This window comes from Sciurus carolinensis, chromosome 11, assembly GCF_902686445.1.
Source record: "Sciurus carolinensis chromosome 11, mSciCar1.2, whole genome shotgun sequence".
NCBI lineage: Eukaryota > Metazoa > Chordata > Mammalia > Rodentia > Sciuridae > Sciurus > Sciurus carolinensis.
Window position 1 is genome coordinate 89725604 of NC_062223.1, and position 15639 is coordinate 89741242.

The window sequence follows — 15639 nt, forward strand, 5'->3', positions numbered from 1 at the left end:
TGCATATTTTAAAAGACAATGAATTCAAGATTCCATAGTTATTTCTTGGGTGCTTCTGATTTTTGCTTTTAGCTTTCTCAGGACATAAGAAACATAACACATCATTTTAGCACCACATCTTTTCTTAACCATGTAGGGAGAGTCATTTCGATCAAAACACAGAAACAATTCTACCGTCTTAAACCCAGTCTATAGAAAACAGTCATCACTGAGCTTCTTCTTGATGTTGCATCTCTCTTTTTCAATGACCCCTTATTGCTTTAGTAAAGGAAGCACCTTCTAGACTCAGCTGGGGAACATAACCAGCTGGTAGGTTTCCTGGCCTTTCAAATGAGACACCTTGTAATACTTCCATTTCTGTAAGAACTTGAATCTCTTCTATGATACTTTGCCAAGGTAGTTCTTACATCTCCACATTATTTAATTTAGTCCAACATCTCTTGCAAACTTCAAGTTCAGTAGCATATTAAGATCAACTACAGGTGGACTTGCCAAAATGTTGAAAGCAAACTCATGAGGAGTGCCATTATATAAATAGATTTTCTACTATCTGTTCTTATATTTTATCCTCTCTGATCCAATATCTCAATATGTCAAAGTCAATTCTTTGGGATGTTCTCTGGGTTGCTACTAGTATTTATTAGCCAGATTCTGTAGTTCATTCGATGAATAATCCATTTTGTCAAGTTACAGAAGATCATTGTCCCTTTCTACTCAAGTCCTGCCAAACCTTGGCCCTAATTATTTGTCTGGAAGCAATAATGGGAAATGAGAACAAAACTTGACAAAGGCAAGCAATAACTAAAACGTACTACTGAGATGAGGCTTTTACAGGACAATTATCCTTTCTCCACTCTTCAGAAGGATCTAGGGTTTCAAGACTCAAGGATGTTCCCCTAAATATATTGTCCTATATTTTGGTGCCCCCTTCCATTCCTATAATGTACTCACTTTAGGGGTAGACATTTGCTAGCATTATGAATTTAGCCTCCTATATAAAATGAAATCTAATGCCTGATTTACAGTATTGTCTGTGCTATAAATGAGCTAGCTGCAGCTTAGAAGTCTTCAGCTTTCATACCTAATTGAAGTATTGGTGCATCTCAGTAAATATTTTTTTCTTCATTCAGAGATTCTTTTTTTATGTATTTTATTTCTTCTTTGTGTGTGTGTGTGTGTGTGTGTGTGTGTGTATGTGTGTGTGTGTGTGAGTACGTGCTCATGCTGAGGACTGAATTCAGGGCTTCACACGTTAGGCAAGTAGTCTACCACTAAACTACTTCACTAGCCCATATATCTTTTCTAAAATTAACACATAATAATTATACAAATATATGGGTACAGTATGATATTTTAATACATATATACAGTGTGCACTGATCAAATTTGGATAATAAGCATTTTCATCTCCTTATTATGTATGGGCCTTCATAAAATATATTTCTCATAAATGTACATTATTGTGAACTATAACAGCCTTTCTGCATTGTGCAACACCACTAATTTTTCTTCCTAACTGTATTTTGGGTCCATTATCTACTCTCCCTTTATTCACCCTGCCTACCTAGCCTCTAGTAATTATTACTTTACTCTCACCTACTTTGAGATCTAAGTTTTTAGCTTCCACATATGTGAGAGAACAAGTAGCATTTGTCTTTCCACATCTGACTTATTCCACCTAACACAATGTTCTCTAATTCCGTCCATTTTGCTGCAAATAACACATTTTATTTTTTATGGTTGAATGATAGCCCATTGTACATATATACAGTGTTTTATTTAGCCATTCATCCTACATCTTCATTCATCATCATTCATTCCACATCTTGCCTATTGTAAAAAGTGCTGCAAAGACTTGGAGTTCAGGTAACTCTTTAGTTTGCTGATTTCACTTCCTTTGGGTATAAACCTAGAAATGGGATATCTAGATCATATGATAGATCTAATTAGTTTTTTGAGGAACCACCATTCTGTTCTTTACAGTGATGTATTAGTTTAGATCATATCAACAGTGTATAAGAGTTACCTTTTCATCCTCACCAACATTTTTTTTTTTTTTGCTTTGTTTTTTTTTCTGAGACAAAAAAGCATTCTGACTTTACCATTCTCACTAGGGTGAAATGATACTGTGGTTTTGATTTGCATTTTCCTGTTGGCTTATGATACTGAGCACTTTTCATATATTTGTTGACCATTTGCATATCTTCTTTTGAGAAGTGTCTATTCATTTGCCTATTTTCTAATTTTGGGGGGGTGCTTTTTAGTTGTTGAACATTTTTAGTATTTTTAAATACTAGATATTAATCCCTTATCAGATAAATAGTTTGCAAACATTTTCTTCCATTTTGTAGGGTGGATCTTCACTCTAATGATTTTTTCCTTTGTTGTGCATAAAGTTCTTGGTTTGATATCATTCCATTTGTCCATTTTTGCTTTTGTTGCTTGTGATTTTGAGCTCTTATCCAAAAAACCACTGTCAATTCAAATATCTTGAAGTATCTCCCTTCTTCCTTTATAATTTCTATAGCAGTGAACAAGCTTCACAATATTTTAATCTTTCAAATACAAGAGCCAATAGCATTACCACCATGCAAGATTCATAGTAATAATGGTGCAACAGCTCTATCACATTATCTACCAGAAATAGGTCCTTGCTATCACCTGGGTGGTGAATGACTGAATTCTGAAAGCTGATATTAAGGATCTGCTTCCCAGGAAGCTTCCTGCTTCCTTCTGTCTTAACTAAATTGAGTTAGGTTCCCCAGTAAGAAGACCCAGAGACAAGGATTTGAATTAATGCCATTTATTTGGAAAATGAATCAAAGAAGCACCTGTAAAAGAGTAAGGAGATAAGGGATGAAAGGATACAAGGCCAATTTAAGGGTGAATCATATGGGAAGATAACCCTTGAGGGAAACAGGGACTTAATTCCACTGAGGACCTCTGAGAGTTCACAGAGCATGCCTCAGAATTGCCCAACCTGAGTGATGCGGGACCCAGAGTATTCGTCCTCCAGCCTCTACTATCATTGGCTAAGAGCTATTCCTGGAGACACTGACTCCCTGACACTTCTGACCTGTCTAACTTGTGAACTAGCTGCTCCAGGAGTCAGAGAATGTCCAAAGAGTAGGGCTTAAAAAGACTTACATAGGAAGCCATGTTGCTGGTACTTATGAAAACAGTGAATGTCAAGAATATGTAAGGAAAAATATCTGTTACCAAAGACAAGGCTGCTGTGAGTGTACTCCACTGGTATGAGTACCTGAGGATATCAATACTAGCTCCTTGTGGAATATTAGCACCACAACCTTATGATAAGCAAGGCAGCACCATAATTATTTTAGTCATTTCTTTTTATGTTGATTGGTCTGATGCCTTCTTGATAAATGAGGATTTAAGGCTGGAGATATAGCTCAGTTGGTAGAGTGTTTGCCTCACAAGCACAAAGCCCTGGGTTCAATCCTCAGCACTGCAAAAAAAAAAAAAAAAAGAGGATTTATTTCTGTGATTAATCAAAAATGTATATATACTGCTTGTTTTTTTGGCCTAAATATTGATATAAATAGTAGATGTAGATAGAATAGACTCATCCCAATTTCTCATGTCCTTTATAAAATAATATTTAGAAATGAATCTTGAGAAGCATGGTTACATTGCCAAAAACAAGTTCACAATACTAAGAAACTTAAAGCACTTTCAGAAAAGAGGGAAACAGCATCTTTTATGTTTTATTTTTTGCTTGTGAATATATATAATATATATATATTATATATATATATATATTACATGTACAGAAGAGTCCCACAGATTCAGAGAAAGCTAACAGAAAGGCACACAGAGGGTGCAGGTCTTTTCATACAGTTTTCAGTTAAACCAATATCCAGGGCATGGTAAATGACAATGCAGACAACAAAAGCACAGGAAGCCTGTGTACATGACTCTGAAGAGCTAAATCATAGACAACTCTCAGGTCTGCCAAGAATGGAGGTCATCTCTGGAGAAAATACCATTTCTATTTAATAGGCCTGTCAGACCATCACAGAATGTATTGAAGTCTGAACAAAGACACACCAGGGCAAGGCAAACACCAATGCTTAACTTGACAGCTAGTTTGCTCTTATCCCCCTTCTCTTTAAGTCCTGAGTCCTTTGCTGACTTAAAGGAGCACACACCAGGGCTAATTCTGACCCTGCAACATTTTGCTCAGCTATGCAACACAATTTTGTAACAGACTAAATATTTAAAAAGCTTGTAAACACTGTGCTGATGGTAGTGAACAAACATAAAACAAATATTTCTTATTTCTCTTTTACAGTAAAGATACAGGCATAGCACTTTGGCTTCCCACGTATGTTTCCCTATCCTGACATTTATCCAAAATGGTAAAAATTGAGGCACAATTCATGGGATCATGGGGTTATCTTCATCACACGCCAGTGGAGGAGCCTACTAGGACTTGGCACAGCTGGAGCAGCTGGCAACCTTGGGTGAGGTGAGATGGGGCTTCACCAGGTCCGGCTCTATGGACTCCATTAGATCACACTCATTGGCAAGTATGTGCTTCACCAGGCACCTGGAGGCTTCGTCGATGTTTATGTTTTCCTAAGGGGGAAAAACAACTTTTCTTATTCAGCATTCTAAAATGAACTTGGAGCAGAGGCCCATATGTGACAAAAGGGCAGTATCTTTTTTTTTTAGTTGTCGATGGACCTTTATTTTATGTTTATTTCTATGTAGTGCTGAGAATCAAACCCAGTTTCTCACACATACCAGGCAAGTGCTCTACCACTGAGCCACAACCCCAACCCCGAAAGAGCAGTATTCTTGATGATTCATTTAAGTGTCCCTTTTTATACATGACCCATGAATTCTCTTATTTTCCCTCACTCTCATTTATTCCTTCAAAGAACTTTACCTTTTGTTCCCTCATAAAAGTACATGTACTTATTTTAATTTGCGACATAGGAGTAGTGTTTGATGGATTCACTTAGCAGGTTGAATTTGTTAGAGGGCGATTTTCTTATTCACATTATAGCATAATACTGTAGGAGAAGCATAAGTTTTCTGTCTAGCTTAGGGGTTTATTGTCCTCTGCTACATTCTACTTCTGTGGCCTTGATATGAAATAGAAATAATGGGAACACCTTTTGCAGTGGTCATTAGTGGATTAAAAACTATTTCTGGCTCTCTGCCCTGCAGTCAAATGGTAGGAGTTCAGTACTTCTGACCTCCTTGAAATTAGGCCTGGCCAGGTGACTTGCTGACCAATGAAATGTGAGAGGTGATGAGTCTCACCATTACATAGCAGCAATAAAAGTGAGTGCTCAGTTCCTCATCTTCTTTTCTTTGTCTCGGCAGTCATGGAAACCCAGAGAAGGGAATTCTCTTGCCTGGGTCTATGGTGAAGGATCAAGTGAAGGCAAATTTCCCTTCAGTCCATGAAGTTACGTGTAGTGTGTGTGAGAATTATAACCTCATTGTTCCAAGTCACTGAGATTTGAAGCTGTGGCATTACCTAGACAATCTGGATGGATATAACTCTTTAAAGAAAAATGTGAAATCAGAAATATGAATAGAGTTTCCAGAAATAAAAAAGCTTAGTTTGGAGAAAATATGAAGCAGACATTTGAATCTAAAATAGGTTATGTAGTTAATTACTTTAGAACAAATTGCTTTGTCTTCCTGCTAGTCAGAAAAGAGAAATACAGAATGTTTGCTACCAGTAGTCTAAAATAAAAATATCATTTCTCAGGTAAAAAGTAGTAGAGTGAAGATCTCTAGTAAAATTAAATTGTATTGTTTTTCTCACAATTTCTAGAAATTCTCTGATGTGTTTCCCCATATTCAATATAAGGAGACAAGACTTTCTTGTTGCCAAATTGGTTTACTGCAGTACCTTGCTAACCAATCTGAAATAGAACTACTTACCCTTAATTTTTGTGTGGATGTCAAAAATGTTGATGTATTTTGAGGTCATTGCATGAAGTCATGTTACATGGAAAATGTAAGAGGCAGTTATTGCTTCTAAATGCATCTGTGGCTAATGGAATTAGCTGTGAATACTCATTAGCATGCTCCCTGGCCTTCAAGTCCAACCCTGATTTTACCTGCTTTGAGAGCACAAGGTAACCTAGAGACCAAGACAACAGTCTGATTATTTATTTCTCCTCTATGGAGCTTTAATGAAAATGCTTCTGAGGGTTGCTAAATTAAAACACAAGGTAAAGGTCTTGTTGCCTTTTTGTTTGTACTAGGTTATTATTCTGGTTTTTATACCCAAACAGTACAGAGGTGTTTAAGCCTCTGTTTCCCCAACTATAAAATGGTCTTGCTGATAACAGTTCCCTAACAAAATTAACTAGATTCTCTTGAGAGGGTGTTGTGTTTATTGGCACCTTCACAGTGGGAACATGCTAGGCACTTTATATTATTTAATCTCATATAAAACACTGTAAGATAAAAATTAGATTTTTGTTCTTACTGATTTTTGTCGTTATTGTTGGGTGGAGGTAGAAGTGGCATTTCTTCTTTCTGTCTCACTCCATAAAAGGCACAGAGACTAGCAGTGCTTATGCCCTATTCCCTGTTGGGCAGGTTACTGTGCCTTAAGTCATTGCCAGTGCTTGACACACCTTCTGCCAGTCTTTCTCTTCCTACTGTCATGCCTAGAGTTCACACTTGAGGTGCCTGCTCAGAAGCAGTAATGAAACCTAGGCAGGGCATAGCTCTTTGGGACAGACCTAGTTTGACACTTTGCTCGTGAGTCCAGCCACTTGTTCATGTGTCTGAGTAGAAGCCCACTCAATGGTCCTCTACTGTCTCACCATCAGTATGGTGGGGCATAGCTGTCCAGGTCTCAGCCCCATAGGCAAGCAGAAGTCCTACACTGATTGGAATGACGTTAACATACTTGACCAGCAGTTAATAAATTAATATCTGGATTTCCATTTGGCTGTTGCTTGTGTGTGGGAGAAAGAGAGAATAAAATCCTACCCCAAATACCAAACATGAGATAGTATCATATATAATTATACATAAGAAAAATAAAGTTTAGACAGAGTAGAGACTTCCATAGAATCACTAAGCAAGTGGGCTTGAAGACTGGAACTCACACCCAGGTCTCTCTGACATTGAAGTCTGTTTATTGCTAAGTCAAATTCTTTTCCAAAATTGTTTTTAAAATCATGTGCAAAAGGAAATTAAAACAATTTTTCCCAATGTTAGACTCAATATGTACTAAATTTCAGTTCCTTTCCCTTTCATATATTATGATAAAATGTTTAATTGACAGAAGAAAAACCCAAGTTTTAAACATTAAAAAGGTCTCCTTCACATTCAAGTAAGTAGTATTTTTTAAGTCTCCACCCATATATTAAAGTACCTTTAAATAGGGTTTCTTTCATTGTGCGTAAATCAGTAAAACCTACTCTGAGCAGACTTAAATGCTAATATGGGCAAATAAATGAAAATGCATTGTCATTATGAGAAAAACAATGAAAAACCTAAGCCCAGCAGGATCATGTTAGTGAAAGATAAGATGACGCTGGTTAAACTGTTTACACGAAGTAGAGGTAGTTGGTGTTAGGTCTAACATGTGAGGTCTCCGAGGACTGAGGACCAAGGACGGGGCTTTAGACCAAAAAATCAGGCAAAACCAAGCAGTGGGAGCATCTGTGTTGATATTGCAGATATGAACAGGGCAGCAGTTCATGGTGAATCAGTCGCACTGATGGTTTTAATTAATATAATTTAGATTCCTGATAAGTACTAGGCTCAGAGATAAAGATGATAAAATGGGTCCCAGTCCTCACTGAACTTAGACACCAGCAAGATTTGTATAAACAGCAAAGACATTTTTAAAACGAGTGGAAAGGACATCTCAGGGATGGACCACTGTAAACCCCTGAATATTCAGTTGGTCAAATGAACTCACAGTACTACACAAATCCATTGCCAGGTAGGATTGTATAGATGTTCTGCACTATGTTTTGACAATTAATGTATTGATAAGTATTTAGTGAACACTTATAATATTTCCCATTGTGGTGGTTGCCACAGCACACCAATTTCAGATTAGGAATTTTAATAGGAAATCATGAAGAAAAGCAGATGTTATTATTTACCCCTATATTTACCACTTGCATTCTAGAAAAAGGCAAGGGGTATACTTCAGAGCAGAGGCTTGAATTCAAACCCTCATCTCAATTTCCCTACTTTCTGGCTGTGTGACCTTGAGAAAACGTACTTTGATCACTCTGTGCCTCAGTTTCCTCATACTTAAAAGGAAACTTTTAAAAATCTACTTCACCAATGATTATAAATTAATACAAGTTAATACTTAGAGTGTGAATTACATCAATCAGTGAAGGGCATAGAGCAAGCATTTGATACATGTTATCTCCATAATTCTCCTCATGTAACACCTCACTTAGTCAATAATGATGTGTATTCAACTACAATGTGTGTGTTCTTTCTTTCATTTGGCAGCTGAGGAAGCTCAGGTTGAGAGAGAATAAGTGGCTGGCCCCAAATCACACACTAATAAGAGGTAGGGCCAGTTGTGAGCTCAGGGAGAGAAGTAAATAACAGACCGATCACATCCCTTCTGCAAAAATATGAGGAAGGTGTGTAGCACTTAAAGCACAAGGTTGAACCAAACTCTCTTTTCAGCTCCCCTAAAAAATTTCCCCAAATTAACAAAGTAACAGAATGGACAGGGCTCTTTGTTCCAACACAAAAAGTATAGGAGCATACACTCAGGATCTCAGCCAAGGCTGATCTGTATTGTTGACACATTTCCAAATATATCTGCTCTCTCTGACTTTCTATACACCATTGAAGTCACAGCCAAAGGGCCTAGACTGGGAGAAGGAATGGCAATACAGAACAAACCTCTCTCCCCTTCTATCCCAAGGCTAGCTTGGATAATCAAACCCTGCCTCACAAAACCACAAGTTCAGATCCTGTGGGCAATTAGATTGCAGTATGATTGATTGAGCTACTTGGCATCCAGGTTGACATAGCCAGGCTCACATTTTCTGGGTGATTATATAGAAACACAGCTGCCAGATCAAGTGTAAAATAATACCTGGGAATTCTTATTTGCATTTATTATAAGACAGTAGCAACAACATTCCCAGGAGCATCTTTTGCTAGAAAGGAAATTTACACATTCTATAACTTCCAAGTCACGTACACTTAGACTGGATCTGACCTTGATTTATTCACATATCTGCAATATGACAAGATGTTCTATTGTGCTGACTGCTTTAGGTTGATGCGTGCTCATGTTTGTGCCACTGCTAAGAATCTTTTCATTTATATCAAATAAGTAAGCCTGAGAAACAGGTTTAAAATGACTAACAAAGCATTTTACTAAAAACAAATGATAGTAACTACCAAAATTAAGTAAGTGCCTCATTTATGAAATAATGTTTACATCCACTCCTCACAAAAAATATATTATAAAACTGATAGACACATGTTAAAAGTCAGAACTGAGCGTGATTTTTGCCAATCTGTCATGTCCACCAAGATGGCCCTGATAACAAATTCCCAGGCTGCTTCCTATACATTATGTTATAGTGTCTCCCAGGATTAAAACAGATAACTCAAATAGTTTTATTCCTAAATCAGTGGTTCTCAATTCTGGTTGAATGTTCATGCCATTGAAAAGTTTTTAAAAACACATTATCAGGGTCCTTCTCCCAGACTTTGGTCTAATTGGCTTGGCATGGCATACCAACATAGGATATTTTTAAAAAACATTCTTTACTTATTTAAGACATTCAGCCAGTTCTGAGACACACTCAGATAATTAAGAATGTCTTTAAATACACTGTCCTTTTTATTTCTATTGTTGAGTTTCTGAAAATATACTCTAATACAGTGTTTCTCAGCTGCAGTGCTTCTGAGCTTTTGGTGGAGAAAGGCATATAAATCTAATCAGCTGAGGTCCTGAGCACTTTTGTCAGTTTTTTAATTAGCTCTTCAGAACATCCATCTGGAGGCAAATTATTTAATCTTTGACCCCAGTAACACACAGAAGAAAAAAATTCTTAATAGAAAATCTTCACATTTGCCTAGTTAGAGGCTTTCAAAGAATCCATCCTTCCAAAATTTTCCAAATACACCAACCTCAAACAAAACACCAAATGTACCAGAGGCTCCAGGGTTAGGGCACTAAATTCCTCAGCCCTGTGATATTTTAATCAGAGCCACTGGCCTTCTGGAGATTAACAGCACTAAAACAAGTCTTGCATAGAACAGGGGTTTTAAATTCTTCTGAGAAGATTCAGCACTTGTTCACTGAGCACTAAGTGCAAACATGTTGTTAGATTTCTCTCTACTTTAAGTTAAAAACGAACATGAATGCCAGTGTAGTGGACATCTGGAATTTTGTCTGCTAAGCACATCTGTCCTCCCCCCTCCTAATAATCACCACAACTTTCCATTTCCTATGGGAAACTGCTGCCTCCCATTGTGATCCTGAGCTTCTATTGGGACTCCCCCAAACTGAGCTTCATTTCTCAGGCATTTGTTCTCAGAATGTGGCACTAATCACCACAATAATGCCACAGTCTGCATTATTGCCCTATTTTTACACATGAGAAAAATGAAGTTCATAGAATGATGTGTGCAAGGTCTCAGGGATGGTAAGGGTCAGAAACTGGCTTCAAACTCTCTTCCTCAAAGCTCCAATATTTTTCCATTTTTCTTTTCCCTGTTGTCTTCTTACATACAGTTCATGGCCTACATTTTGTTTACACCTGAGTCAATGCCCACCTGCATCTAAAGCCCATATTTTGGCACTCTGCCACATTTTCTTCATAAAGGGGAGGTATAAGTGGAGAGTGTGATCCTAACAAACCAGATCTTCAATGATGCTCTATTATCTGAACCTTACCAGATTTTAGTCTAACCGGCATTGGGAAGGACAGATGGAGCCACACTATCACTGATTTTAATATAGAACACAGCCACATGGTCAGCTTGGAGAAATGGGATACAGAAAAGGTCACAAATAAAGTCAACCACTAAGATTGTGTCTGCCATGGTTTGGATTTAGAATGTCCCCCAAAGATTCATGAGTTGAAGACTTGGTTCCCAGTGTAGTATTGAGGAAGTAACTGGATCATGAGGACTTTAACCTAATCAATGATTCATAGTTGAACAGACTACTGGGAGATAAACTGTAAGAGGTAGGGCTTAGTGCCCTTGGGGACAATATCTTGCCTGAGGACCCCTCCTCTCTTGTTCTCTGTGGTTCCTAGCCACTCTCAGGTGAGCAGCTTTCCTTTACCATGGCCTTCTGCCATGATGCTGGTGCCTCTTCACAGGCCCAGAACAATGGAGCCAGCTGACCTTGGACTGAAACCTCTGTAACTGTGAGCCTAAATAAATCTTCCCTCCTTTACTAGCTTTCTCACCAGTTTTGTCATAGCAACAAAAATCTGATTAGCACAGTGTCCCTCTGACAATACTTCTTCCACATCCACCAAAGCCTCACTGCAGTCCCAGTCTTTATTCATCAGATATAAAGTCCATTTCAAACCTTCTTTCCACCCAGCAGCAGTGCCTCATACCCTCTATCCCTTTTCTTTTATCTGCTAATGGATCTTCTTTCCATTACCCAGCCTCTGGTAAACCACTTCAGGCATCAAATATCCCAAGCTTATTAGAATCGCCAAGTATGACACAGGAAGGAAACTTAGACATCACTAATTCAACCTGCTCTGTTTGACACACTAGGAATTTAAGGCAAAGAGGGCAAGTGAGTTGCCTGGCATCTTACAGTCTACTGAACCTCACAGGGAAACATGCTGAAGTGCATCTGACCTCTTAGCTCTTGCTGCCTCCATACCTCCTGTCTCTGGAAAGATTGTTCTTTCTGAGTAGCCTTCTCCCAGTACTATGAAATGTATCTCTGGCTCTTAGTACCTACCTCAGTTGACACTGATCACTATACCTTATTGCATGCAGACTGTAACTGAAGTATTATATCTAATTAGGTTTGTGTTCCTTGCTTCCAGGATGGTAAGAGATCTCTAAACCACAGTATTACCAAATATAGCTAATACCTATGGGCAACTTATTATAAACCAGGCTATCATTTAAGAACATCACCTATATCAACTAAGATCATCCTCTCAAAACCCTAGATAAGGAAATCAAAATAACCTTCCCAAAGGCAAACAGCCAACAAATCAAACTTTCAGCACTTGGTTTTCTAGCCCATCCTCAGCCACTACTCATGCAATCCCTGCAAGCTCCGAAGCTGTCAGATGGCTGAACCAGACTCAAACTCAGAGTCCCTGCCCTTCAACAGCTGCTCTCCATAAATATTTGTTGAAGATATGAGGAGTCAGGCCTCCTAACTTGTTGGCTATTGCTTTCTTTCCACATATCAAAAATGACAAGTTAACAGTCTACAATGTATTATGTTTAAGTTGATATAATTAACTAATTTAGTGATTTTTAATTTGAAACATCTTTAAATGATACATGAGTACTGTCTAGTATGCCATGTTATTCATTCCTGTTCAATTCATGGCCCCTGAAAAAACAAGTTTATCCTCCTTGCCTCTCCTCCTATACACTAAGTCCTATAATCCTAATATTAGGCAGACACAGTTTCCAAGTCTTTCTTAGTTTAGCATTCCTGAGACATATTTGCCAAAGCCAATATGTAATGTCTGACTTAGCATGAATGACCATTAAGAATCAGAGCATTCACAGATTTTCCTCTAATAACACTTCATTTTCAACTCAGTCATGTTTTAATTGCTCTTGCTGTGAGTCTTTTACTGAAGCTGTGCTAGAGCACCCAATAATGGGTTTTGAAAAGAGAAGAAATAATAAACACAAGCTCAAAAACTATCATTTAGCCAGACTTAATAAACCCCATTCATGAAGAATAGCAGCATTCAGTTCAGATACTTTCCCATTTGTCAGTATGATAAGATAAATGACCCACCAGACACAATATTAATAGTAATAATTGCTAACATTTGTTGAACGCTTAATACTGAACATTTACACAGCATTATGCTGTGTATGCTGCTACATGCATGATCTCATTTAACCCTTAGCACACCCTGAGAGTAGAGACACTATTAACCCTATTTTACAAAGGAGACCAAGACACATAGAATAAACTACTTAGCCATAGTATTTGCTGGGTTGATTAAATTCAATTTAAAGTATTATTTATTGAATGCTATGAATAAAAATGATCTGATTTACAATTATTTCTATCATGATTAACTGTTTTTATTCTGGCATGTCTGTATGTCAAGACTGCAAATTGAGACTAGAGCATCACTGTCCCAGGATATAATGAAAAAAGAAAGAGTCTACAGTCAAGCTTCATCATTTGGTTTTACTGTGGGGTCAGGAACAAATCGAAAGCCTCAGCTCCCCAACTCCAATCTGTAAAATGAGGTCAATCATAACTATATTTTATAGGGTTCTTCTTATAGTTAAATGAAATACACAGTTGAAGCCCCTAGACATTAAATTACTGATCCAATAAACACAAGGTGCCGCGTCTGTCTGTGTACCTCTTCCTTTAGGTCATTCTTTGGTGATCTCCTCCTATGGGAAATCCCCTCTGACTTCCCCCTGGCTGGAACAGACAGGCACCCTTATACTTGGACACCTATCCCTAGTCATCAAGTGATGGCTTGCTTGCGTGGATCCTCCACTGGACTGAGGGATCTTGAGGGTTCTTTAGCTACAGCCCGGTGTCCAGCATGGTTCCTGCAGATGGTAAATGCATAAATGAATGATGAACTGATGACTTTCTGAATGAATAAGTGAGTGAACAAGGTCCTCACAGAAGTGAAAGTTGAGGATGCAATCTGAAAATAATTTTAAATATGGGTGATTTCTGTAGAGTGAAAAAGAATACATGTTCACAACAGAATTTATTTCACAAGTCAAACAGTTCTTTTTTTTTTTTTTCAGTTACTATTCGACACCATTCTTTTTAGGTGAGTAGAAAGAAGAGAGCTTGAACCAGTCTATAAATATTAAACTGAAATATACTTGGTAATTAAGGTCTTTTCAGTGAGGCAGACTTAGGTTGGATTCCTGATTTTGCTCTTTTAAAAATAATTCTTTATGGCTTGATGCTCCAAAATTATTTCAGGCAGCTTTTTTGCTATTTAATAGTTAGATGTACTCAGACAAAATATTTAATTTTCTTGGACATTACTTATAAGAAAGATATAATAATATCCACTTGATGGAATTATGATGCTCATAATTATGATATTTGGGGCAAAAGTATAAGATATATCTATATCTACACATCTATACATATAGATATCTATCTCTATCTGTACTATCTCCACCTTCTATATATGACTAGATATTAATATAGCTTACATTACTCTTTATGATTATTTTAACATCCCCTTTTTCCATTAAGAACTTTGATGAAATTAAATGAATTGCCAGTTCTAGACTGATAATTTTCTTTTAGGTCTTTAGTTTATTTTTTTTCTTTATATACTACACTTTTGTCCAGCCATCAACTAACTCTTTAGTACAGAGTTTGAAGCCCTTGCTTTTCCGAATAGCATAAGTTAAACTATCTGTGCCACAGTTATAAGAATAATGTTAGCATGAATGAAAACAAATAAGAACAAGAGCTGTGCATAAAAATGGATGTGTTCTAAGATTAAACAAATTCACATTTAAACAACTACCTTTTTGTATTTGGAAGGTCAATGAACTAATTAACTACCAGAACTCTGGCCTCAACCCTAGGCCCTAAGTCTGCCTCACCCTACCAAATCCCTGATGTCTAAGTCCTAAATTCCACAGTTAGATAACAAGTCCTTCTTAGTCTGGGGATACCTCCCTGATCCAGCAGTTACCACTTGCTATGTAGGTTTTTTCTTTCTGATAAAGAATAACATGTTTATTTTCTTTATTTCAGAAACTTATAATAGAAAAAAAAAAAAGAGGAGATACATGAATCTAAACTCTTCTTTAAAAATTTGAACATCAGGTAACTAAATGAAATAATTTGTTATTCGGCAAACCATTATTAAGCACTTTCCATAGCCCAAGCAGTATTTATCAAAAGCTTTCTGCTCTGTGCCTTGGTACGCTTTGGAGCCAATCCAGGACTCTTCTGCTTCTTCTTAGAGTTGCTGATGGACGTGATGTGCTTTCTTCTCCTGGTCATTGTGACATTTCAATCTAGTTGGGGCCCCATGCAATCTCTTCTCTGTCTATGTGCTTTCAGTTTCTTCCAACTACAATCATTTTTCATTATTCCTGACAGACTGTCTCCTAACTACTCTAATTAAAATGTAGTTATAGGCTGGGCATGGTAGCACGCATCTGTGATTCCAGAGACTCAAGAGACTGAGATAAGCAAATCACAAGTTCAAGATCAGTCTCAGCAACTTAGTGAAAGCTTTAGCAACTTAGTGAGACCCTGTCTCAAAATAAAAAATAACAAGAGCAGGGGATACAGCTTATAGGTCGAGCACCCCTGGGTTCAATTCCCAGTACCATACATACACACAAAAATGTAGTAATGTAGTTACATTCATACTTCATCCTCAAATACCAGCTTAAAACACTTTATCAGCTCACACTGCCTAGGCATAAAAACTACAG

At 37.4% G+C, this 15639-nt stretch overlaps 1 protein-coding gene across 1 annotated transcript in view; it reads right to left on the reverse strand.

Annotated features, from left to right (window-relative positions):
- Positions 1-2793: 2793 nt before the first annotated feature.
- Positions 2794-15639, reverse strand: part of Rab38 (RAB38, member RAS oncogene family) — a 56574-nt gene continuing 43728 nt past the window's right edge. The window contains exon 3 of the mRNA XM_047517365.1: positions 2794-4602. Within this exon, the coding sequence (XP_047373321.1) occupies positions 4450-4602 (153 nt within the window). The 3' untranslated portion in view covers positions 2794-4449. The remainder of the gene's footprint in view (positions 4603-15639) is intronic.